This window comes from Simochromis diagramma, unplaced genomic scaffold (genome assembly GCF_900408965.1).
Source record: "Simochromis diagramma unplaced genomic scaffold, fSimDia1.1 OVJJ01000293.1, whole genome shotgun sequence".
NCBI lineage: Eukaryota > Metazoa > Chordata > Actinopteri > Cichliformes > Cichlidae > Simochromis > Simochromis diagramma.
The window spans coordinates 1,690,378-1,716,401 of NW_024386801.1; the positions used below are offsets into that span (position 1 = coordinate 1,690,378).

At 43.2% G+C, this 26,024-nt stretch overlaps 2 protein-coding genes across 10 annotated transcripts in view; one reads left to right on the forward strand and one right to left on the reverse strand.

The window, feature by feature from the left end:
• Positions 1 to 254: 254 nt before the first annotated feature.
• On the forward strand, positions 255 to 17,400 carry nup205 (nucleoporin 205). Of its 4 annotated transcripts, none has more exons than XM_040025001.1 (42): positions 255 to 459; positions 975 to 1,117; positions 1,273 to 1,444; positions 1,612 to 1,756; positions 2,060 to 2,219; positions 2,409 to 2,637; positions 2,732 to 2,896; positions 3,001 to 3,176; positions 3,341 to 3,457; positions 3,572 to 3,709; positions 3,840 to 3,990; positions 4,318 to 4,523; positions 4,607 to 4,789; positions 5,162 to 5,212; positions 5,524 to 5,733; positions 5,844 to 6,081; positions 6,168 to 6,357; positions 6,504 to 6,624; positions 6,879 to 6,957; positions 7,038 to 7,202; positions 7,329 to 7,453; positions 8,812 to 8,926; positions 9,085 to 9,234; positions 9,382 to 9,456; positions 9,559 to 9,716; positions 9,804 to 9,884; positions 9,967 to 10,158; positions 10,260 to 10,461; positions 10,556 to 10,654; positions 10,821 to 10,969; positions 11,161 to 11,352; positions 11,450 to 11,571; positions 11,754 to 11,886; positions 14,677 to 14,803; positions 14,920 to 14,993; positions 15,103 to 15,231; positions 15,457 to 15,583; positions 15,756 to 15,928; positions 16,065 to 16,194; positions 16,394 to 16,522; positions 16,663 to 16,739; positions 16,941 to 17,400. In XM_040025001.1, the coding sequence occupies exons 1-42, from the start codon at positions 432 to 434 to the stop codon at positions 17,091 to 17,093; spliced, it is 5,979 nt and encodes a 1,992-aa protein (XP_039880935.1). In that variant the 5' UTR covers positions 255 to 431; the 3' UTR covers positions 17,094 to 17,400. The 4 variants fall into 4 exon arrangements, with proteins under 4 accessions (XP_039880935.1, XP_039880937.1, XP_039880936.1 ...); XM_040025003.1 differs by having other exon boundaries at positions 10,824 to 10,969; XM_040025002.1 differs by having other exon boundaries at positions 9,385 to 9,456.
• A 187-nt stretch (positions 17,401 to 17,587) lies between these two features.
• The window catches only part of fgd4a (FYVE, RhoGEF and PH domain containing 4a), a 51,013-nt gene continuing 42,576 nt past the window's right edge, over positions 17,588 to 26,024 (reverse strand). For all 6 annotated transcript variants that reach the window (XM_040025012.1, XM_040025014.1, XM_040025013.1 and 3 more), the window contains 13 exons: positions 23,731 to 23,820; positions 23,470 to 23,615; positions 23,083 to 23,239; positions 22,802 to 22,940; positions 22,633 to 22,691; positions 22,399 to 22,545; positions 21,846 to 22,018; positions 21,547 to 21,577; positions 21,374 to 21,454; positions 21,159 to 21,284; positions 20,347 to 20,484; positions 19,877 to 20,017; positions 17,588 to 19,780 (listed from right to left, as the gene is read on the reverse strand). In XM_040025012.1, coding sequence (XP_039880946.1) covers positions 19,517 to 19,780; positions 19,877 to 20,017; positions 20,347 to 20,484; positions 21,159 to 21,284; positions 21,374 to 21,454; positions 21,547 to 21,577; positions 21,846 to 22,018; positions 22,399 to 22,545; positions 22,633 to 22,691; positions 22,802 to 22,940; positions 23,083 to 23,239; positions 23,470 to 23,615; positions 23,731 to 23,820 — 1,692 coding nt within the window. In that variant the 3' untranslated portion in view covers positions 17,588 to 19,516. The remainder of the gene's footprint in view (positions 19,781 to 19,876; positions 20,018 to 20,346; positions 20,485 to 21,158; positions 21,285 to 21,373; positions 21,455 to 21,546; positions 21,578 to 21,845; positions 22,019 to 22,398; positions 22,546 to 22,632; positions 22,692 to 22,801; positions 22,941 to 23,082; positions 23,240 to 23,469; positions 23,616 to 23,730; positions 23,821 to 26,024) is intronic.

A 26,024-nucleotide genomic window follows, 5' to 3' on the forward strand; every position in this document is an offset into this window, starting at 1 on the left:
AAACAAGAGCCTCAAACTCATGGTTCCGCTTGTGTTTTGATTTTTTTCGGAACTATTTCTAGTTGCATATTTTTTCAAGCATTGTTTTATATAAGTCCCCTAAAAATATTTAATTTTTTAATCTCTTTTTTAAAGTTTACAGATTGTAGATTTAATTAAATGCCTTAAACGCTTTAACTTACAAGAACTACAATTCCCATAATTGCTAATGAGGACGGGGCCATCATTCCGAGGACCCCGCCTGAAAAGAGCCCACATAATCATGAAATCTTCCAAGATATTTAATCTACTCAACTAACCAGCGGGGACATTAAATTGGGACTGATAGATTCGTTGTTCACTAAAAGTGACCAAAGCATTACAGAAGTTATCGTTTTAAATTTCACACCGGCACAAACCCAGAAGCTTCTGTCCAACTTAGTGAGCGTATCATGGCGGCGCAGATGGCGGTAAATTCGGGTAAGGTGTATATTTTATTAAATAATTGGATTTTGTTTAATTATTGCATCAAATCTCAACCTCTGTTATGCACTGAAGCGCAGATATATGCGCTTCTTGGCCGCAGATTTGTCGATTATGATATGTTTTGACCACATGTTGTTGGGTCTGTCAGGCTAACATAGCTTAGCCTTGCCCATAGCAAATAGACGTTAAGTTAGCTGAGGTTAAATAACAAATTAGTTTTACTCATTTACACCGAACTAATTCCCACACTCAACCTGAAATAGCAGGGAGGGATGACACGACTTGTCTGATAGATCAGCTTGAAATAAAAGTGAAACTAACAACTCCGGGGAGGCAAAGAAGTGTCTGTACTATACTTCTGGAATCTTTTAGTGTCTATAGGATAGGCAAAATGCCGCAGTGGTGTTAACAAGCATGGTTATAGCAAATTAACTCGAAATGACTAGAAATTAGTTGTTTGCATACTTGTGTGACGACCCAAAACATCTGAAGCGTATTTACTCCGTCAGGAGCCAGTCTGTGGGGGCCACTGAAAGAGCTCTGGGAGACAGTGGACGGAGCTGTGTTAAGGAGACAGCCCGAGAGTGTTCACCTCCTAGACCTACAGCTGAAGAAACACAAACCTCACTTTCTGTCACTTTTTAAGAACCCGGTAAGATGGCATGAATAGGTCATTTAAAACACTGTAATCTCTCACACATGCAGGTCACGGGTGTTTGTTTTTTTCTTCCAATGTGTAGCTTGTAGTTACAGTCTGTCCTCCGAGACTCTGATATTAACAGCGTCTTGTCTTCTCTTCATTTTTAGCCAAAAAGTGCAGAGCAAAGAGAGAAAGTGCGTAAAGCCAGCACAGAAGGCATCGCCATCCAAGGTCAGCAGGGGTCACGGCTCCTTCCAGAACAGCTTCTGACAGAGGCTTTCATCCTCAGTGATCTCTTTGACATTGGAGAGTTGGCAGCTTTGGAGCTTCTCTTGGCAGGTAACATGAAGGGGAAAACCCCCCCAACTTTATCCAGCATAGATTAATCCCATTTCATCTTATAGGTAAAGTGTCACTGTAGTTAATTGTGTAGCAGGTTCTATGGATTGTCCTGATCAAACACTGAGATTGAGCTCTGTTTCTTTTATGTAATCATCTCTCTCCAGGTGAACAGCAGCAGCCCTATTTTCCAGGACTGACACGAGGCCTAGTGGCCGTGTTACTTTACTGGGATGGAAAACTTTGTATGGCCAACTCTCTGCGCACACTCATTCAGTCACGACAGGGCAAGACCTTCACCCTGGATCTTAGGTAACAACGGTGTCTAAAAGTAGTACAATGAAACATTGATAAATGCTGTTAAGGTCCCGTATGATGAAGGTGTTTTTGTCCTGCTTGTATTTTTTTGGTAACCATTGCCCTTGATGTAAATATGTAAAAATTGTGTATGTTTCTGTTCTGTGTCTTGTGTACTGTTTGTTTGTATATGTGTCTTTCTGGCTGCTGTTACATCCAAACTTCCCCTTGTGGGACAATTAAAGGATTATTCTATTCTATTCTATTCTATTCTATTTGAATCTTATGTTTGACAATGTCATTTGTTTTCTCCTTCAGTGGAGAGCTGGTGGCTTTGACAACACGATTCACAGATGAGCTCATGAGCCAAGGTCTGACCAAACGCATCCTAACTTTGGTGTCAGAAATAAGCGTGACGCGTGAGTTTGAACGCCTGCAGAAAGAACGCGGATTGGGCAACGAAAAGCACAGGAAGGAGGTGTGAAATAATCTTTTGTATAAATTTTAACCAAAGATATAAATCTTCAAATTGCTTTGTTTTGTTTTTCCAGTGTTAAAGGAACAATACAGTGCCACTAATTCTCTCAACATAGAAACACAGAGTGTAGGAATGCAGAGTGGATTATGGAAAATATGGATTACATGTAGTTTCTGCATCTGTCACCAGGTTGCAGACCTCATCAAGGAATGCCGACAGGCGCTTGCAGACAGCCTGTTTTCATGGACCTGCCAATCACCCCTGTCAAAAGATGACACTCTGGCACTCATTGGCCACCTGGAGACAGTTACAGCTCAGGCTGATGGCTCACTGGACAGTGTTAGCCTGGCTCTGGTTATGGCACTGCTCTACTGCTTGGATGTCAGTTTCATAGAGCAGGGGACTGAAGATAGAGATGGTAAGTTCGTGTTGATGGTTTTGGTTTTCTTTCTTTTTTTCCTGTTGAAATCACCGATTCCAGAAATCACCTGCCTGCGTGTGTTTTCCTCCAGATTTGCTCCAGGCACTTCCATTGCTGACAGAAAGGCAGTATGTGTCTGCAGTGCACAGTCGCCTGATGGACAGCCAACCATGGAAGCTTCCGGGGCTCCAGGCCGTGTGTCGACTGGCGTGGGCTCTGTTGCTGAGAGTCCTTTCCCAGCTGCCACAGGGCTCAGGTAAGTACTGCATTCCTTGAGTCTCCATTAAAAATGCCCTTCTAATTCTTACGTTTTCTGAGATAACAGCCGTTTCATCTTATTGTACGTGTATTTTTGTGCAGCACTGGTTGAGTTCACCGAGGCAGATGAGGCTCTGGCTGATCAGGCTCTCCTGGGCGATGTCTTCTTGTTTATGAAAGAGGGCATTCTGGGATGTGAGAGTTTTTCCCAGGAAGAGTTTTACATCCGCCGCGTCCATTCACTCATCACAGACTTTCTGGCTCTTATGCCAATGAAGGTAAGAGATGCTGCAGGTGCTTTTAACTTAAGACTGACATGTAAAACTATAATATGGTTTTTAACTTATCAGATTCAACATTCTGTAATTATCACATTTCATTTATTTATTTATTTTTGCATCTTAATTTAAATGTGTAACAAGCGTATTTTGGCTTTTTGCAGGTGAAGCAGCTTCGTAACCGTGCCGATGAGGATGCCCGCCTCGTGCACATGTCCTTACAGATGGACAGCGAGCTTCCGTCGTCATTGCGGAAGGACTTGGACCACCTCATGATCCTGGTTAGTGTTTTGTTTTTTGTTTTGTTTTTTTACATATCCATATATACATATGAGGCAATATTACCTCTAACCTTTTATTACTGATCGATGAGAATTTTTGGTTTGTGTTTTCAGATAGGGGAGTTTTACAGCAAGGACCCATTTGGATTAGAGCTGGGTTTGGAGTTCTGGTGTCCCACGGAGTCTCTTCAACACAGCTCCCTGCAGGGTTCTTATCTGGGAATGGCCCTGCAAAGACCTCCACATAAACAGGTAGGGTTCGTGTTTTTGTGACTACTGTTACTGATTGTCCAATTGATTTAGATTTGGGGAGGAGGGGTGTGTGTGTCCGTTGCTTCTTTTTGTTTAAAGGTGTTTTTATATTTTGTGATTGTTGACACAGGTGGTTTTGTCCAAGTTTGTACGTCAGATGGGAGACCTTCTGCCGTCCACCCTCTACATCTCCTATCTCCGTATGTTAAAAGGACTTGCCAATGGCCCTCAGTGTGCTCATTACTGCTTCAGCCTGCTTAAGACCAACGGGGCAGCACACAGTAAGACTAAATTGCTTTATAGAATTTATTTATTTATTTATTTTAGTGATATTTCAGTTGAAATCAACACATTCGATTTGAAGTTAAGCCTTTCCACAAAAGGAACTTCATTATGTTGTAATAATAATAATAATAATAGTAATAATAATAATAATAATAATGTGTTTGTTTGTTTTTTGTTTTTAAATAAAACAACATTTAATTTTATTTTATTTTATTTACACCATTAGAATACTGTCTGGGTTCATTATTATTTATAATTATTAAAATCAAAAACCTTACCAGCGTGTACTGCAGTGTTCTCTAATGCATGCTAATCTTGTTCAGGTGACAACATCCAGGGAGTCTCAGGCAGTCCGGTGTCCTGGGAACATTTTTTTCACTCACTCATGCTGTACCATGAAAACCTGCGACGAGACCTCCCAAATCCAGATTCGGCTCACTACCGCCACCCGCCACTCAGGGGCATCACCCAAAGAGAGATGGAAGGACTTACCTCGTTTTTGCAGTTGCTCACCACCATCATCACATGGGTATGCCACAACAGGCATGGATTTGTGCTGCTATGTGGGTGTAAAATACCACAAAGTCAGATGTTTATTTCTATCTTCTCTAGAGTGAAAATGCTCGACTGGCCTTGTGCGAGCATCCCCAGTGGACCCCAGCTGTCGTGATGTTGGGATTGCTTCAGTGCAGCGTTCCTCCCGTCCTGAAAGCTGAGCTCCTGCACTGCCTGGCAGCGTTTGGAAAGTCACCGGAGATCGCTGCTTCACTCTGGCAGTCGCTGGAGTACACGCAGGTAAAACAGAACAATGTTTTATTTTTATTAAAAATGACATGAGTTTACACTGATAGGGTCAACATTGTTTGTCATGTGCAAATAAAATATGAATTATGATAATATCAGAAAGTCACAGACTCCCTTTCTACTCTTACGATGTTTCTCTACATGTTAAGCTTAATTTCTGCACTAAAGCTGTCAGCAGACACCAATGCTCTCACCACTGAAATGACTATAAGATGCTGTAAACATGCAAATGTCCAGTCCTCATGATTGCAGCCATTTCTTAAAACCTAATTTCCAGAAAACAAAACATCGTCACTCTTGTGTTTCTATCTGTAACTTTGTGTTTTGAAGCTTCTCATTTTGTTTTCATTTGTTGTCAAACAGATCCTTCAGACGGTGCGAGCCCCCGGACAGAGACAAGCAGCAGGGATAGAGGTGAGATTTTAGTTGTTTTTGTTTTTTCTCCTCAGCAAGCGTAATGGTCAGAGGGTGACATTTAAGCCTGTCTTGTTGTAAAGAAAAACAATGCAGACAGGTTATCGGTCTGATTTGTCTTTAAATGTTCTTCTGTTTACAAAATTGGCGCTCTGAGCAGGTCTGCTGTAATTGGGCCGTTACAGATCTGCATCATAGATCAGTAAAACAGCTGGAGACTAAAAGTTTTACTTTAATTTGATCGATTGCTAAACATCCTGTAAAAAGAGGGACGTGACTCAAACTTTGTGGATTATTTTCATGGCCATCAGGTGGAGCTGAATGAGATCGAGTCGAGCTGCGAGGAGTACCCACTGACACGATCTTTCTGCCACCTGATCAGCACCTTGGTGGAGGGAAGCCTGCCCGTTAATTTAGGAGCAGGGTTGCGTGTGCCCGGCTTTCAGCCCTACTTGAACTTCTTGCGTGACTCTGTGTTCCTCCCCTTCCCCACCAGAGCGTATCGTCGCCCTGCTGAGAAGGTAATGCTCCCTCCTAGCGTCAAGGTGTAGACACGAAACATAGATTCACTTTTAACTGCGTAAATCTGCTCATTTTGTCCCCCCCCTTTCATTTCGTTGCCGTCTCCCAGTGGGAGGTAGCCGACTCTGTCCTCGAGGTGTTCCACAAGCTGCTGCGGGACTACGAGCCCCAGCCGTCTGACTTTGTCCAGGAGATTGTGGAACTGCAGGGTGAGCAGGTCCCGGCCCATAAGCCTCCGGGCCACAGCATCATGTTCCACCTGCTCAATGACTCGCCCATGCTGGCACTCTGCCTCAGCCTGCTGGAGGAGGGGGTCCGCCAGCTGGACACCTATGCACCTTTCCCCGGTGAGAAAGCATGCACCGCTGTTAGGCAAATGGAGAGAACTTGTGTCTTTGTTCTGACAGAAGAGTGCATCACTCTGCCCTTACAGGTAAAAAGCACTTGCAGTCTGCAGTGTTGCACTGCTTGTGCCTTTTGGACTTGGCTCTGCAGAAGGAAGCAGTGTTCATGGATCTTCTTAGGGAGAGCCAGGCCTCTCTGCTGGTTTCTCCCCTGGAGCAGCTCCTCCAGGGCGTCAGCCCTCAAACCAGAAGGGCTGATCACATTGTCAACATTGCGAGGTAAACACATCCTGTTTTAATTTTTTTAAATAATGTTTGAACTGTAATGTATTTTTGTTCACTTTTTATTAATGTTGGCTATTCAGTAAAGCTTATAACTCAGTCTTTGCAGCACAGTTCTGAACTCTGCCGTTTGTCTTTGGCAGGTATCTTTACCACAGCAGCTCAAACCCAGAGGCCGCCTTCCAGAGCGCCAAGATTCTGCGTCGCATCGCCAACTACCCAAACATTCAGATCAGGCTGGTGGGAGACTTCACACATGACCAGGTACGTCCAAGTCTGAACAGTCTGGAAACGCGTGTCATACTTTGAATTGGATGGAACAGTTGCCTCGATATAAACTCGTTTGTCTTTCAGTATATATTAGTAAATTAGATCTGTGTAAGAAAACGGCTTGAACAGTATTGAAATTTTCAAGATGACTTGGAACAGGTTTCATGAAACCTTGGGGTGTTTTTGCTGTGTGCATGTAAGCGTTAGCTGTGTTAAAGCAGGCATTAATTTAAACGTCTCCACTTCAGGCTGTAAGTGACAAGCTCATGGCAGGCTTTGTGGAGTGTCTGGACAATGAAGACGCAGAGGAGGGCACAGAGAAAGATGGTGAGACGATCGTCACCTATCAATTATTAAACCTGTCACACTCAGACTTACTAATTTACACCTTAAATACTAACTTTCAGACGTAGACTCACAAAAGAAGGTGGCAAGGATCCGGCACGAAACCCAGATCCATATTTTGAACCTGCTCATTACGTCTTTGGAGTTGAAGGCACCAAATCTGGCCCTTTATCTTTTGGGCTATGAAGTGAAGAAGCCTGTGTCGTCAACCAATCTCCAGGACCCGGGTGAGAGTTTGGCCTTTACAGTGAATATGTTCATTTTAGTAGCAGTTATGATGTTTAACACCGTTTGAACCTTTTATGGATTAAGTGGAAAGAAAATCGGACGATTTAAGTGTGTTTGTCTTACAGGTGTGTTAGGGTGCCCGCGTAGCTGCCTGCACGCCATCCTGAGTCGGCTGCAGAGAGGCACAGAGAAAAGATCGGGACCTGCACTCACACAGCAGGCCCCGCACCTGGCTGAGCTCTGCTACCAGGTAATATTTAACAGGGCTCGCAAAATTTCAAAATCTCTGGTAGCCCTTCGGGCAGACACTCTTCAGTTTTTGGTAGCCCAAAATAAATTTAAGTAGCCTGGAAAAAAAAAAAGGACAATTTTTTGATTGACTTAAAAAATTGTTAAAACACAAATTACAACAACTGTAAAAAAAAAAATACAATCATCAACTCAAATATTTGGTTCTAACTGAACAGAAATTTCTATGAACTTGTAAGAACTGTGTAGAACATGGATCAGTCTGTGTCAGATCCTGAATCTGACATTTCCACTGAAGTCACGGGTAAGAGGTAAGTGGAACCAAGATCATTTGCTTTGTTTGCAAAGGCTGCTAAATTTTGCCAAAGGTAGTTCACTCTTTGCAACATCGCGCTGTTCTAAACAGCTTTTTCTTCTGCGTTTCTTCTGGACTTCTTGTTGTGCTTGGTTTATTTTTAGTAGTTTTTTTGCAATTGGCGTTTGTTCTGGGAAAGATACTGCAGACTGAGCAATAATGCATTTCTTGCATTTCTCGTGGGTTCTAATGGGGTCTTTCTTAAAATTACTGGTCCCAGTAACAAAGGTGCTTGTCGACTCAGAAATCGAGGGAAACAAGACGCACCCGGCAGAACATGATGTTATTTAGCTCGTCATATTCCAGCCACAGAAATTATTTTGCCCATGAAACCAAAAAAAGCTGCGCTTTTGTTTTTGCCTCATAGCCTGATTTGTCATATCTTTTCCGTTTTGTGATCGGCTGTTCTGATTGGCTGTCCCTTCTTCACCCTGACCTGTCTTATTTGGCTCTGCAGAACTAAAATAACTGCGTAAATCCATCTGCTTTTACACAGGCACTTGCATAATGATCAGCGATTCTCTGCGCAATCAACCTGCATCACAGGTTTAAGCTTGCTGCGGGAGATTTCACTTGTCACGTTTGAATAGTAAGCTAATGAGTGATAAGACGATGTCAGAGGAATTGGTGCGCAACTAATCTGTCACTCACCAGTCAGTAGCTGCCGCTCTCTATTCACAGTTTGTGCCATCGCAAAGTGAAAGTGAAGCAAAAAACAAGCGGAAATTCAAACGCGATTTCAATATGTCACATACTGACAGCTACGTTTGCCAAAGAATGCAAAAGCATTGACATATTCTTTTTCTTCCTATGACAGCCTGACGGGCAGGGCTGAGATGGACTTTGGTAGCCCGACCAGAAAAATCGGGCTAGCGATTTTGCGAGCCCTGTTTAAATGAGGCCCAATCTCTGCAGTGAGAGATGTAGCTCAGCTAGCAGGAGGATTTTATGTTACAGAATATTTCAAATTTCTTTGTGTTTGTCTGGTTTTCTTTTTCTCTCAGGTGATCTACCAGCTGTGTGCTTGTCCAGACACATCTGGACCCACAATGCGCTACTTGAGGACCAGTCAGGATTTCCTGTTCTCACACCTGCAACACCTGCCCTTCATCCTGCCAAGTGAGCTCAGAATCCCTGCTAACCTTGTTAAATAAAAGGCGTTTTACCAACAAAGCAGTAGCATTAATTTGAAACGAGTTGTTGTGTATCCATGCAGGGAGGAAATAATGGACAGAAAACACTGCAGGATTCTTTTCTCTCTTCCTTCTTCTCCTCAGGTAACCAGATTGCTGCCCTCTCCCAGATGTCTTGGCTCATGAAAACGGCTGCAATCGAGCTGAGAGTGACCTCACTCAACCGCCAGCGTTCCCATACACAGCGCCTCGTCAGCCTCCTGCTGGATGACCAGCCACACGCTCAGCATGCAGGTAAAGGAAAGTTGCTCTATACTTTCCATGGCTGTAAATAAAAGCTTAAAGGATCTTTTTAGAAAACTTTCAAGCCCTCACAGCTGACAGTCCTGTTTATTGCAAAGGAAATTTACAATATGCACCTAAAACCTTTTTATTTTTTAGCAGATGGGGAATCTGGCATGGAAGACGAGACTAGATCAGTCAGCGGTTTTCTGCATTTTGACACAGTTTCTAAAGGTTCGTGTCACAAGTCCACCTTCAAATTTAGAAAGATATTAGAAGAATACATGTGAGGAGTTTTTAAGAATGACCCCAGATCGTCTCGCTTTTCATCATCAGTGCGCAGGAAGTTACTGAGCGTGCTGGATGCCATCGAATTCAGCCAGGATATGCCTGAGCTGCTGCAGCTGGACTTCTTTGAACGCACTCAGATAGAGCAGGTGATCTCCAACTGTGAGCACGTCAATGAGCAGGGACATACTGTGTGCAACGTTAAGGTACGTTTCCGGGTACCATGTCTAATGTATTTTCTTGATCTGATGTGTTGTTTCAGCCTCTGAAGTTGGTTTTCATTTTCCTCACAGTTGCTTCACAGAGTGCTGGTCGCCGAGGTGAACGCGCTGCAGGGAATGGCAGCGATTGGACAGAGGCCTCTGTTAATGGAAGTGAGTGAAACTCACAAACTGACGTCCTGTAATTTTAGCTGAAAGCTGCAATTAAATTCCATTACTGTTTACTTTGCCTTAGGAGGTGAACTCAATCCTGCAGCAAGTGGTGGAACGTAACCGTGTCCGCCGGAGCCTGAGTGCAAAGCGGCATGCGCTGCAGTCCTGGAGGAGTCTGGTGGAGACGCTGCTGACTGCCTGCCCAGCTGATCTGATACCTGCTGATGAGCGGCAGCTCATCATCAGGGATCTGCTGCTGGACCTGCACGATAAGGTCAGTGATCACGTCAGCGTAGCAGTAATATCCAGTCCTGTCCAATAAGGAGCTGGTCTCAGTGTTCAATACTCAAGTTTTTGTAACTGTGCTTTGTCTAGGTGTTATCAGAGGATGCAGCAGGGGAGTTGATGCCCATTGTTGCCGGAGCGGTCTTCACACTGACGGCTCACCTCAGCCAATCAGTGCTGTCTGAGCAGCAGCAGGGGGTGGGATTAGAAGCATCCTCTGGCTTTGCGTCAATCGCCAACTCTGCGCTGCACCTGATCCTGCGCAAGCTGCTGGACTTTATACTTTCTACTGGTTAGTGACTCAAACCCACATTTCTCACATGGGGAAACTTTTGAGGATATACTTTGATCCCAGTACGATTTTGTAATGTCTTTCACACCTTAAGGAGGCGGATATCAGCGTCTGCGTGCTCACCTGTATGGCTCTCTGCTGTATTATCTGCAAATTGCCCAGAAACCTGAAGAACCGGACACTCTGCAGACAGGTACACAGAAGCAATCACACACTGCAGGTTATAATAAGAGAGTCCTTTAGGACCTCTCTTTAGTTTACAAAAAAGTCATTGTTAGTGTTTTCTGACATATACTGTCTGTTAGTATCATTTCAAAGGAACGGTGGGTTTGTCTGAGAAAATGTCTTTGTGTTTGCAGCAGGCAAAGCAATGTGGGAACGTCTCACAGCTCCTGAAGATGGTTTCTCCAAACTGCAGCGGGAGAACCTTGCGATCATCGAGAGCTACGGCAAGGCCCTCATGGAGGTTGTGTGCCGAGATGCCTGTGACGGCCATGAAATTAGCAGAGTAAGGGTTAAACCTACATGAAGCTTTCTCTGCCTATTTCAGCCTCTTGGTGATGTTTTTTTCTTTGCCCCCAATCTTGAAGCATCCTAACATGCTTTTCTGGAATGCCAAGTATCTTTTGCTTCTATCAACACTTCTCTGTTTTAATGTTAACCAAGCCTAACAACTATTCTGCCCCCCCGCCCTGTTAGATGCTGGCCATGGCCGTGCTGGACCGTATCCTGTCAATTGACCGTCAGAATCAGTGGCTGCTGTATATTTGCAACAGTGGCTACCTGCGGTCGTTGGTGGAGAGCTTGAGGCAGGATGATGTGGCGCTACAGAGCCTGCTCACACCACAGCCACCTCTCCTCAAACCACTCTACATCTTTGAAAGCAAGATGGTGAGGAGACAGTTTTCAGTATTTAGTTTCTAAAATTGAACACAGCAGCCTCAATGAGTGTAAGATTGTGAAGCTACAAGCTTGTTTGCGTGTTTAGGCTCTGCTGACTCGTGTGGCTAAGACGGGGCAGGGGGCCGTGGAGCTGTTGCGCTGTGGGCTGGTGGCACAGCTGATGGAGTGTCAGGTGTTTGACATGGTGCCCGACAGCGACGCACACAGGTATGGATGTGGGGATAGGAGGAGAGAGTGAGAGGACTAGCTGTCTTTTTAAAAAGTTCTTATATTTGATATGTAAACATCTTATATCCCTTTTTAAAACAACTCTGCCCTTTATTCAGAGCTGTTGAAATCTATATTTCTAGTTTGCCTTATGTTTGCATCTGTTCCTCTATGGTTTGCAGGGTGATGAGGGACCCATCGGGCTTCATCCCCAGCCCTATGGACCGTTACAGACAGATTCTTTTACCAACCTTAAGGCTCTTTCAAGTGATTCTGACTTCCACCTCCATAAATCACCAGCAGGGGGCAGCACAAGTAAGTGTGTAACGTTGTTAGACCTGAGCTTTGTCATTTCAAATATTGTCACGTGTCTGAGTTTATTATTTTATTTCCTGTTCTGGTTTGGTTGATTTTTTGCTCGGCTGAATGTAGGGCTGTAATAATCCAAATTTTAGTCATTGATTATTCGATCAGTTATTGAGTTATCAGGTAAGAAATCCTATGTTATGTCAAAATGAATTGCTCATTGGTTTCTATTTCAGAAATTGCAATAGTTGTAATTTTTATTTTCTTTTTTCTTTTTTTTCCAAAAATGCACAAAAAAATAATAATACATGTTATTTGAAAGCGCCTTTCAGAACACCCAAGGACACTGTACACAGCAGAAACATTAAAAGCAGGCAATTTACAAAATCATAAAACATAAAAGGTAAAACAGATTTAAAATAGCAGAATGGAAAAAGTTATGTGGGATTAGCTTTTCTGAACAGGTGAGTTTTGAGTCTAGCCTTGAAAAGAGAAAAGGAAGTGGTATTTGTTATATCAGGAGGTAGGGAATTCCAGAGCAGCTGAAAGCACTGCTCCCCATGGTGGCGGGGGGGCAGAGTGGTGATCTGAACCATATCAGAGAGATATGGAGGGGAGAGTTGATGAATAGCCTTAAATGTTTACAAAAGTATTTTAAAATTGGTGCGATATTTGACTGGGAGCCAATGACGCTGCTGCAGGACGGAGGGGGTGATGTGGTGATAATACGGGCAGCAGAGTTCTGGACACGTTGAAGCTTAGATGTATAATCTCTAGAACAGCTGAATCCAAATAAGGCATACATGCAGCTTAAACTAAAGCCTAAAATAAAATGGCAAAAAGAGAGAAAATGACGTCTTCTCGGTTAGGTTGATTTTGTATACGATCATGTGTATGCGTTTTTGTGTGTGTCTGTTTGCTTAATCGTGTTAATGACACATGTGCACGTGGGAGTGTGAGGTCTTAGAGTGTAAGTCATTTTCTCCATTATATATATATCCTCGATTACGTCCATCCAATCTTCCAGTTTTAAAGGATCGCTCTTCAACCAGTTCTTTGTTATCACCTTTTTGCTTGCCAACAACATAATCTTAAACAGATACCAGTCCTCCTTTTTTACATTGTCCAATATTCCAAAATACATTACTCGTGCCTCAAACAGTACTTCATACCCCAGCACCTTCGTCATTGTTGCCGCAATCCTTTCCCAATATGATTTAATATATTTACACTTCCAGAACACATGTGAGTGGTTGGCGTTCCAGTCTCCACATAATCTCCAACATTGTTGGGGTATTTTCAACTGCTTGCTCTTGTTATACGGGGTAATAAAAAACCTAATTACATTTTTCCAGCCAAATTCTCTCCATCTTCTTGAACTAGTGGTATTATGTTGTGTGAGACATATGGAACGCCAATCATCCTCTGATAGCTCGAGTTGTAATTCCGATTCCCACTTTTGTTTAATATGTAATGTTTCATTCCTATTCGAATTTTGAAGGCCGTCATATAATTTCGACAGAATTCCTGATGGAAGATTTTTATATGCACCTGTTATTGTTCCTATTATACGATTTCTTTCTCTCGAGAGCTTCTTTCTGATTTCTGTATTGTAAAAATGTCTTAGTTGGAAGTACCTAAATAAATCTGATTTATCCAATCCGTATTGAGTCTGAAAATTCTCAAAAGATTTAAATGTTGTCCCATCTATTAATGTACATATTGCCGTAATTCCTATATCGACCCATCTTAAAAATGTGGGTGTGGGAGTGTGAGGTTTTAAAGAAATATCTCATGACTACAATGATGAAATTCGAGCATGTGGACATTCTCTGTGGTTTGTCCTATTTTGATGCAACGTTTCCTGCTGCAGGAAAAAAACAACAACTTTGTGATGCTTTAGATGTTAACAATGATTCAGTGTCCAGCCTAGAAAGTCCCGGGCTAGTGGCTCAGTTTTTACTAGCCTATGTGTATTTTACTTCCCTGTGGGGAGGGAGGGGGGGGTGAGCTTTCATTTTTATCTGCTTAAATATTAATGTCATGAACTTAATATCATATTTTTCCTGTTTTGTATATTTTACATAAATCTGTAAAATAATGGGATTAAAGCCTTGAAATGAACCCCACACCCCCCTTTAGATTCACCCCTGCTGCAGCCTTCAGCAAACTGCCAAAGTCAAACATTGCATCAGACTAAGCTAACAGTTCATCTTCATACTCATGCTTTTATTTAACTTCTGTAGCTTTACTGTAGATGCTGGATGGGAGCAGCTTCAAAGCTTTCCTTTGGTGTGACACACGATGGTTTGCTTAAGGACTCCTGCCAGTTTTTTCCCAAGTAAAGGTTTTAACAGTGATTACAGGAGCAGGCGGCCCTAAACCTGAGCTCATGGTCTCCTTAACGTCGCCCCCTCTTTGCTCTTTGCCGCGTAGACAGACTCTCGATTCATGTTAAACCATGACGTGTCATCTTCACCCCTGCTGATGCGTTATCAGTGTTTTTGTTGAAAGCCTGGGGGCTGCATGGGCTTAATGATGTGGTACGTTTGATGCACGTGTGTGCCTTTAGAGAAGTTTCAGTTGCAGGTCTATTTCTAGTTGCAAATGTGGGTGAAACACTCGTGCTTATATGGGGACGAATGAGCCCCACTGAGTCGTGGAATAAACAAAGCATCAAAGCAGAAAGTGATCAAAGTGGTTTTTTTCTTTTTAAATAATGGAGTTACTCAATGAATCGTTGAGTTTGATTTTTGATTTGAAAGCGAGTAATAATAAACAACAAATATCTGTGTGCAGGTTCTCCAGTGGCTGATAGTCCATGCAGACACCATTCAGTCCCTGCTGCGCTGCCAGGAGCTCAGTATGGGAGCTTTGCAGGAACTTTCTCTGCTTACTGGCATCATCAGTAAAACAGCTCTGCCAGGTACAAAGATGAGCAGTCACCCTGAACTGAAAGCACAAAGCTCTTTTAATGTTATATCAGCCTTATGCGAACCACGTGTTTATAATCAGTGACTCAGTAACTACTTGATGTCTCAGGTGCCCTTGAGATGGGTGGAGAAGTCAACAGCGCTGCGCTCATGGAGTTCCAAGGTCACATTAACAGATTCCAGGTCAGATGATGCCCTTAGTTTTTATTACATACCAACCTGTTCTAACTTTCACTTTTATCTTGTCCAACCCACTTTAACCTCTGCGTCTCTCTCTCTTTTTTTTTTTTAGCGCCTATGTCTGTCTCTGCTCGGCCGTCTGGCAGGAAGTGAGCGGGACAGGTTGCTAAAACAGGCTGAGATCTCTGCACCTGGAGACTCAGCAGAACGGCGAGAAGAGATGGAGGTGGCCATGCAACAGGTTTGACGGTTATTCTGTAAATGGTAAAACTGGAGATGCAAAGTGTATTCTCAGTGCCAGCTTCCCCGTTAGCATATTTATATTTTACGTATTCCAAGTGTGGAGTGGACACTTTGGGGCAAAATCCACAAGAGAGGCACTGAAATGTCTGGATTTTTCTCTCTGTAGTCAGGGTTATCAGTTCTGCATCGACAGTGACTTGAACCTGCTGTCCTTTGTCCCAAGGTGTGTGCTAACATCATGGAGTACTGCCAGGCCCTCCTGCTGCAGAGCTCAGCCCAGGCTCAGTTCAGCATCTGCCTCTTCAGCCCGTCAGGCAGCGAGCCAGCTGGCAGGGACGGAGCACGCACTGGTCAGTGATATTCTACCCTAACTTATGAAGAATAAGGATTTGGCTCATGCTAATCGTTAATGTGGCTTAGCCTATGGTTATGGAATGTTTTCGGAGCTTGTGGTGTTCCTGAAGTTTCCGGTTTATGGAAACACTTTCAGTTTAACGATGGACTCTTCCTCCTCTTTTCAAGACCTTTCATCCACCGTGCCATCGATGGCTTACTCTCGGGTCCCTAGTCTTGGTTTGGTCTTGTACCTGCTCAAGAATAGTGCTGCTGATTTCTTCCGGTTCCACCAAAGTCACAGGCAGAGCCTGGGAAAGCTTCAGAGCCTGGATCAGCTCCCACCTGAGGAGCTCAAGGAGGTAATAGATAGATGCAACAGTGTATATAGAGATATAACTTCACCACCGTCAGTTTACCAAATAAACTCGCACATCCTGCATACGTTTTGATTGTTAGCGTTGTTTCCCGTCAGTTCTAACCACCTTTTCTCTGTAGTTGTGCCAAGGCCTGGTTTCAGGCCCAGGAGCAGTGGAGAAAATCTCATCAGTGCAGAGGAGCTTGCTGGCCAAGAGACGACTGGTCCAGCTCATCAACAACAGAGCCAAGCTGCTGGCCTTGTGCTCCTGTATCCTTTGCCCCTCGCAGACACATTTGTAGAAATGGGATTAACAAGATTAAACCAGGAATGATAAATGCTACGCTGAAACTGCCTCTGCCCATCATGTCTGTGCCATATAGTGTTTGATTATCTTACACTGATAAGAGTTATTAAAAAAAATGCCACATGAGAAGCTGTGGACAGCCTTGACCTGACTCCTGCTTAGATGTGATTGAGACATGCTTATTCGTGCTGTGGCGTCACCTGGAGTACTACTTGTTGCATTGTATACCCACTGACCCCAAAGACTCGCTGCTGCCTGGATCCACTTTATACAGATCACGCCTCGCAGATGGTAGGGGCACATGTTACAGAGAATACATCCCAATAATAGGTTCATTGCACTTTTTGGTTATTGAGAGCAGATGTGGCATAGACACTGGATCATCCCTGGTTGAGTAAACATGAACATTTCTGTATGTTCAAATTCTTTAGACTCATTCAGCGGGCTGCAGTCCAGCGGAGGCCGAGGACTAAGCCTATCCAGGGTCAGCCAACAAGATCTAGATCTGGTAAGAAATTTCTGTAAACTGGTATGAGTCTGCAAACTAAGACGTGTTGTACCTCTTGTACACAGTTGTACATTCTGGGGCAGTTTCCTAGCCATGCATTAAGCCTCGGCCTGAACCATAAGCATTTTTTAAATGGAGATTTTCATCAGGTTTTTCCTTTAGCCTGGAATTAATCTCTTTCTCTTGTCTGTGTGATTGCAGCTGAAAAGCGACATGGCTGCAGGATTTGGGGAGGCCCTGCAGAGGAAGCTGCTGGAGGTGGAGGGCTTGTACAGCCAGGTCCGCTCTCGCTATACTTTTATCCAGGCTCTGGTCCGCAGGATCCGCGGCCTGCTGCGACAGCCCAAAAGCTGAGACTGGCCAAGATCAGATTACCTTCTGTCAGTTTGAACTTCTGCCTTCATAACAGGCAAAACCAGGACACTGCTAAGGACTTCATGTCTGGCAACATCACTCCTTTCTACTGACCCGACCTTCCTCTTCTATAACTCGTAGTGTCAATTTCGATCATGCTTACGTTCACAGTGCAAGTAGCACCATTTGAGGAATTGAGAATGTGGAGAAGAAAAAGCAGAAGAAATTTTTACTTGTTAAACTGTATTTGATATTCTTGTTTTGTTCGGATGATTTTTGTGAAAATAAACTTCTTTTTCTAAATCGGTTAAATGTCCAGTTCTCACCTTCCTCGCTCCATAAATGGCCTGAACGACAGTGGCTACGGGCACCTTTCATTTTTAACGGGTAAAGACGAGGTTACCGTCTGCTGACATTTGATTAGCCTGTATTAATAGAAATGTTTTTCAAGCTTCTGACTCTCACAGTGACATTTTCACGCTGCTTTTTTTTTGTTTTTTTCTAACAGCTTATCACGCACATCACAAAGACGTCGACCACTGCTGTGCTGAACACCAGTGACCGATTTCACCTATTTTTACATGCATGTCTGGGTTTACTCATTTCAAACTTCTTATCAGGAGAAGCAAAACCAGGAACCAAAACAACAAGATGCTCTTTGTGAAAGTAGCATCACAATAGCTGACAGAAGTGGGCAAGTGTCACACTGAAACACACTGTACACCAGGCATTCTAGCGCCACGAGTCATTTAATCTCCCTTTTATTTTCTTTGAAGGTACACTTTATAAGACCGTAAAGTGCGTAGATTCTTAAACCTTTGGGAAAGGGACGAGAGGACGCATAAAAATCTAGCTTTTACATTCAGATCTAGCAGACAGAAGTTTTGTGCTCTTAGTTTTTATTTGAATACAGGCGACTGGGGGCGGGCGGAAATAGTTCAGAGAGGTGAGCACCAGCATTGAGCACGGGGGGAGGGGGGGAAACGCCGTGGAAAATATAGGCACATTTCCTCACCACAGTCCATCGTGGACTGTGACTGATCTCTGTGACACATTTCATGGGTTGGTGGTGGAAAAAGAAAAAAATAATCTTAAAATAAAGGATGTACCGAATGCTCTTCTCAGCTGACACACGGAAACATTTGTCCCAGGTTTAACAGATCATGCTCGCGTAGTCTATAAATTACTTTAAATAATAAAATTAATTACAGCATTAAAAACACATTTACAGTTGTTGCACCAGCTTGCTATACCGATTGTGCTGCATATGCATCCGAACAGAAACCCTGACACGTGGATAATGATGATCCCTGCTCCTCTCTGTGAACACGCTGACGTGTACAAAGCTGCCATTTCAGATTCAGCCAACTCTGGGACTGACTGGTGTTTTCGCCCATCACAGCTACGTAACCGCAGGATGACAACTAAATTTACATTTGCAGATAACGTTGCTCGGGGGAGGTTTAGAAATGCATCGAGCATGTCGAACGGAGTCTTCACAGTAGGTTGTAACTATTTTGTGAAAAAACACTGCTGTAACTGGACATATATAAAAATATCATCTTATATATCAACACTGGAATTATACACTCCATTAAAAAATTGGCATAGGATTACAAATCGCATCCACCGGGCTCTACTTCTAACAGAATCCATCTTTACGTGTTAATGTTGCTTCATCTGTAAGTTTGTTTCAGATTAAAAGGTTGAAACTTTCTTTTGCTTTTAAGAGGAGAGATGGGACCATCATTATCCAACCACATGATCACTGTTACAGATTTGGAACAATCTCAACCAAAGAAAAGGGGAAATACTGTAAATTCTTTATAGCACATTTAGAGGTTTTTCTATTTAATAGAAACAAAGTCTGACTAATGTCTGTACATAAAAACAAAACTGTTCATTTAGGGAAAAAAACAAACATTTATACTGTACATGTACAGAGAAATACAGCACCAGCAGACTTAGTTGGACCACCTTTCCTGCTCTGATTCACATCCTCACAGGGTACTTTGTTAAGTCTGCGGTAGTCCACTGGCTCAAGTCCACGGAGAGTGATTTTGCGCTTTCATTAATAGTGCCTGTTTGAGGGAAGGCGATCTATCCTGAGGCCCCTCTGTTCTAGTGTTGATTGTATCAGAAGTGTCTGTTAGTAATCCAGCACAGCTCTAGCAGTGAATCTTGCAGGAGAAAATCCAGGCGTTAACAAAGACACACGAGAGACACGAGGAGAGGCAGCTTATCCAGCACTTTGTTTCCCATGCTGTCTTTAAGATAAAGATTCGACGACAGAACGGATAGCAAGTGTTCGTATTTTGTGCATGCAGAATAAATCTGCACATCCCATCTTTTTATTTGAACAATCCAACTGCAGTTTGCATGTTTAGAAGTGCAAAAGCGGTTTGTTTGTAGAAAACAAGCCCTTATGTGTTATCAGTGCTGGCTTCCTCCGTGTTGTTGTTATCCGACACGCCGCTGCCGTTGGTCTCGGGACGTTCCGGTATCTCTCCCTTCACCGCCACTCGAATTACTTTCAACCAGCGCTGCTTAAGTTCCTCGGTCTCAGCAGCAAAGTTGTGGGTGGACTTGGACTGGGAGATGTGGAAGCTTGCCGGTGGGTCTGTGGGCCGGGTGGTGTCGTCCACAGAATAACCCACCAGGGGTATGGTGCACTGTGCTTTTACATCCTGAGAGGAAAGTCAAAGAAGAGATCGTCTTCACTGTGAATGATCTGCTAAATGAACATATCCAATCATATTTTTGGCTTGAAGTAGTTGTTTTACCTGTGGAGCTCCATAGAGGTAAAGCACCAGGCTCTCCTTCTCAGGGATGACGCACCAACACTTCTGCCAAATTTTGCTCTTCTCAGAGTGCTGCAGGAAGCCACACATGATGCTGCTGTCTGCAAACTGACCGGCTTCAATCTGCAAAAATGCGCACAGATCAGCAAAAGAAAAAAACAAAACAGGAACGCCAGCTGATGTTATTTCTGTCACATGACGGTTTACTCCCATTACCACTTTAACTTTCAAGTGCACAGTCACTTGTTTTAAGTAAGTTAGCTACAACTATTGTAGTCTAATCCATCAGCCATACAATATATTCACCCTTCATCAAGCTTAGAATTTTAAAATTGTTGAAGCTGTTTCACAGAAATGTCTTGTTTTTGTTGTTTTTGTCATTCATCTTATCTTCGCTGATATAAATGAGGGTTCGTATTAGACAACATCAGGTTTATTCACTGAAAAGTCACCTCGAGAATGCCCTTTTTCTTGCCCTCCGCTATCGCCTCTCCAGTCAGGATGCAGTGGCAGTCCTTGCACACTTTGTTCATTTTGTTGCCATCGTATTCAAGCGGCGCTTTATAGTCTGAGCATTTCCAGCACACCACCTGTAAGAGACAGGCAGCAATAATATTAGCAATAATGATAACAATTTAGCAAGAGGAGGAGAGAGGAGGAGAGGAGGTTTGGAACTCTGCAGTCACTGACTCAGCAGAGCGGCAGCAACTTTTACTCCCTATATTGCTCAACACTCAATTCCGTGAGTTTTTAGAGCAACTCATTTGTTCACACATTTTTGTGGCTGAGCGTTTGATTCGATACACTTATGGCAACAGGACTGAAAACACCTGAATTCAAAGATTCAGAGGGGTGATCCACACATTTTGTGGTTTAAAACGTCATTAAATCATCATTCGACATATTTGGTGGAAAAAAACATCACATAGGCGGTATCTGGGTATTCACAATTCAACTAATGGGGTCTAACCCAGGGGTGGGCAATCTCAGTCCACGAGGGCCCGTGTCCCTGCAGGTTTTAGATGTGTCCTTGAACCAACACAGCTGATTTAAATGGCTAAATTAGCTCCTCAACATGTCTTGAAGTTCTCCAGAGGCCTGGTAATGAACTAATCATGTGATTCAGGTGTGTTGACCCAAGGTGAGATCTAAAACCTGCAGGACACCGGCCCTCGTGGACTGAGATTGCCCACCCCTGGTCTAACGTCTCTACCCTGTAGTGTGCATACACATGCATGGCACCCACAACAGAAACATTACTCACGTAGCCGCAGGCTCTGCAGTGGTGTCTCCGACGTGTAATAGCATTGAAAGACTCCTTACACTTCATACACATTGTCACTTCGTTGTCACGGATCCAGCGCGGCGCGCGCTTTCCCAGCTCAGCTTTCTGCCATTAAAAGAAAAAAAGCCCACTCACTGTGGCAGCACAGACATGTGTGGGCAATTCAACTCTGTGCAATTAGAGCCAACACTGACCGACACTTCGTCCATGTCTTTTAGTGCATTCTTGAATGTCTCGTTTTTCTGCTGGAAGATCTCGATGATCGCCTGGAAAGCCTGGAAAAGAATAAGCACGACAGGGGGTGTCACTTTAAATTTGTTTGAAAAAACGAAGAGTTAAATAGGAAAATCACCTGGAAATTACGTACCTTGATCCAGTCAGCCTTGTCTTGCTCTGAGCTGATGAGGTGGAGAAAACAGAAACAGAATTCAGTTTAACACATAAAAGACAAGGATGCGTTCAAATTAATCTGTCACACAACACCAAAAGGGCTGAGAACCACTGATTTACAGGATCTGAAAATGAACACCGGGTGTAGTCATTTAGCAGCCGTTTCATACATATAACATTGTTTTTGCACTTTTAACAGAGTGCTTAACACTTGGGTGCTGAATGGAGAATCTAACTTTTGCATATTGTGTGTTAATGCTGCTCGAAAAAGAGTACCTGGCCTGGAGTTCAAGTGTCCTCTCCTTCCCAGACACTTGGAAGGTATGAGGGTAGTCCTCATTGATTGTTTCCAGGACCTTCATCCCATCGATGCCGATTCGAGTCCTCACCGTATATTTAGGACCTCCCAGGCTGAATTTCGGGACGCAGTATAACAGCATATTGTTGAACTAGGAGAAAAGGGGGAAAAACCACTTTGCAGTTGAGTTATGCAACCATGTAAGCTGGATGCATCAGCACTATTGTAGTTTAGATTTCTGGGCACAGTTTCCTTCCTGAGGGTGAAAACCTAAAACTCTGCAGGTAACCCGAATCACGCGCACGGGGCACATTCTATGTTCAGCTAATTAGAAACAGACACAAGTTAATCACATCATCTGGCAATCTCAGTAATTGAGAGACTTCTTCATGTGCCTCTGATGTATCCTTACACAGAGGTGGTCCTAGCAAGAAATGATTCACTTGTTTCAATTGACTGGTGTGGGCAAAGTCTCGCCTCAGCACATTTCCCCGCAGTGTCCTTCATTATACAAGAAGGTGTTTCTCTCACCAGGAAGAGGTATCGCTCCATTGCTGACGTGTTCCTGGCCGCCAGCTTCAAGATGTGGCCCTCTTTGATGAACTCGTTGGAAGGATTAACAATGTCCTCCTCTTCACCCAGCATCTCGTAAATTTCCAGCAGTTTCTTTAGATTTTCCTAAAAGATGAAGTTATGTTCATCTTAGTAAATGGGAAACTGTTAGAGAGGATCTGTATCAGCTGGCTAAAGCCAATCTTTACTTACAGACTTTCTTATGGCACTGTTGGAGTGAGTAGCTGCTGTTCCAATAATCTCTAATGATCCTGAAAAAAAGGGCAGATAATCCAGAAACTTAACAGAATAATTTTAGACACCCTCAGTGAAATGAACCCGATTCCTCACTGTGCAGCGTTCAGGTGCCGTTCCTACTTACTTTCTGCATCTCTTCGATCGGGGTCGTCCTGAGGCAGCTTCTTCAGGTAGTCTTTAAGCAACATCTCATATCGAGGGACGCGCTGCACTGGCTCCAACATGTGATGCTGAAGCGTTAGACACCCACAGATCTCTTGACTCTGTCCAGACAGAACAAGAAAGCTTTGATTTTTCTTTATCATACAAATGCTTCGTAACACAACAGAGGCCTAAGCATAAAAGCCACAACACGGTATGAAAATGCATTTTTTCCTTTACTGGACTCTGTTACACAGTGCATACCTGTATCTCCTGAATTATAGCCTTAAACTGAGGTGAACGGTCTGTCCACTGCTTCAGCAACTCCATGGCTTTGTCGAAATTCTTCACATATTCTGCATACATTTTGAGGAAGGGTGTGAGTTTCTGCAGGATGTCCCCAATGCGAGGTTTAGAGTCCCTGCAGGAAAGATGTGGGTGGGGTTGTAAAAGTAAAAGATCTAATTTAGTACAAAGACAGTTTCTTTGTAGCTTGCACTGGCTGAACCGTCCATTTTTATTCCTTGTACGTGTACATGTATTAAAATAGCTCCAAAACTGCTGATCTTGACCTCATGCATCATCAGCGCAGCGGTACAAGCAGCTGCATCAGCACATGTATGAGCACTAGTTCGAGTAGCTGAATCTCACCATTCTCCCATCCGTTTCTCCAGGTCGGGAAGCAGAAACTGGCTGTGAAAGGCGTGGATGGAGGAGATATTGGAGAAGATGTTCTTTACTACGTCCACAGGGAATGTTCCCTTATTGGCCTCCTCCATTAGCTTAGCACAAAACTCCTGAAGAGACATATACAGTGGCTACAAATTAGGGTTTCTGTTCTGCGCAATGTTAAACCTTTTACAATGGAAAATGGTCAAGAAAACAGAAGTGGCCTCTCGCTGGGTTCCTCACCTGGTCCAGCAGGTTCAGTCGAGCCACGTAAGCCTTCTCTGTGTGCAAGAGCTCGCTGGCGATTTTAAATAGTTTCTGTTCGTTTGTCTCCTGAAAAGAGAGAACACACACACACACACATGTGAATTCTTCCATTTCTGGCTATAGCACATGAAAGTCTTGCCGTTGCCATGTAAAGTACCTGCATGCCGATTTGCAGTAAAATTGAACTGAGATTATTCTGGGAATTATTCAGTTACTAATGTGTGAAAGTGCTATTCTGCTGAGAGACGGACACATACAGAGTCACATCATTTACTGGCAACTTAGAAGGGTCTGATACTTCTCTAACAATGGCTTTGTCAATTCCCACATCTTTTTTTGAAAGCGTAGCTTCCCGTCCCTTTGCTAGTTCCCTTTGCAAGATTTCGTTCACAACTGAATTGAAACTACAAGAACTGTGTGACCAGTGAGCGAGACAACGTTTATAGCTGTACATCTACCAATGTGGGTTCAACGCACTGCTGTTCACTGCAGCCTTGTGTTCAGCACAGCTTTGCTGTTGTTACACACACCGGCAAGCAGCACCTGTGTGTGTTTCATTAACATGACGCTAACAGTGAACTGATGTGGTGCTCGAGGACCTTCGAATGGGAAATGAAAATGTGGAAGAAGGGAAACGACACCAAATCCAACAAAGTTACACGTCTGTATAAAACTAAGCCTCAGGCGAGTGGTTAGTAAAGCCACGAAGCCGTGACAATAGCACACTGACGCTCACCTGAAAGGTTCCAGAACAAACTTTAGGTACACTCATTATCAATGCATCCACATGCCGATCATTGTTTTTTTTTATCAAGTTCTTTGTTTCCCAAAAATACAACTTTCACAATAAAAAGACACTATAGATATCAAAGTGCACTGGCCAGTATAATCACTCGGATCGAGACATTATATATATATATATATATATATATATATATATATTTATATTAGGGGTGCAACGATACTCGTATCGATATTGAACCGTTCGATACAGTGCTTTCGGTTCGGTACGCATATGTATCGAACAATACAAGATTTTTAATTTATTTTATCAACTTTCCTTCTGACGATGCTGTCTGTGTTGAGCGCTCAGTGGATCTGCGCTCGACAGTGCAGCCTAGGCGGAGTAGTCGAACGCGGATTCACTGAGCGCAGGGCAAGCTAGCGAGACAGAAGTTAAGCTCTCCTTGCAACATGGCAAATTGAACCTCCCCCACCCTCATTCAGATCTGGCGTTTGGAATTATTTTGGTTTTCATGTGACGTATGACCCTGAAGGTAAGCGCGTCATGGACTAAAGTAAAACAGTATGTTGGATGTGCCACACAATGCTCAGTTACATGGGTGGGAACTAGTGTGTTAGCGCAGTTAGCTCGTTAACGTGTTGGCCGTCCAGCCCCACGACGGGGCGATCCGCGGTAGCTCGTTAACGGAGATTTGCCGTGTTGTGGCGTTAACGTCATTTCAACGAGATTAACGCTGACAGCACTAGTGGGAACACAACAAATATGACTGCACATTTACACCGACATCATGCTAGTGCAAAGACAAGTGGAAGCAGACAAAAACAACAAGCACGCATGCTACAAACTTTACCCGAGTCATTTAGACAGCCGTTAGCACAGGATTCTCCTTATGGGGACCTGATATGTTTAATATGCTGCTGAGAATATAGCCCAGAAGAAGCGTATAGTATAGCTTTTATTTTGGAAAGAGACGTTTCTCTGTAATAAACTCTCTTTTCCAAAGATGAGTGATTTCTCCATCAGATTTATTTTTTTATTACTTTGTTGTTTCAGCAACATTAAATTTAAAAACTGTACTTTTGAGTTAAAATATATATTTATAATTTTAATAAATGACAAATTAAAAAGGCATGAACAGTTTTTTTGTATGGAAAAAATATCGAACCGTGAATTTTGTGTATCGTTGCACCCCTAGTAAATATATATATGTCTATATAGTCTCGTATGTATGTACACACACACACACACACACACACACACAATTAAATTGCACGTTCTGACCAGCAGTAATCGCTTTACTCGAAAGTACAGTACCTACACAGTATAGTACAGTACTTAGGTAGGCTTCTGTAAATATGCTACTTTAACTTTAAAACACAACAGCTATGTTTTACACTTTCAGATTAACAGTTTACATTCTATTTCTAAAGATCGCACTTCTCCTGCGTTGGCAAAAATCTTGGCGGCTCAAAGTTACAACTTGTTGTTTGCATCACTCACAAAACATGAATTCAGTTTGTTTAGC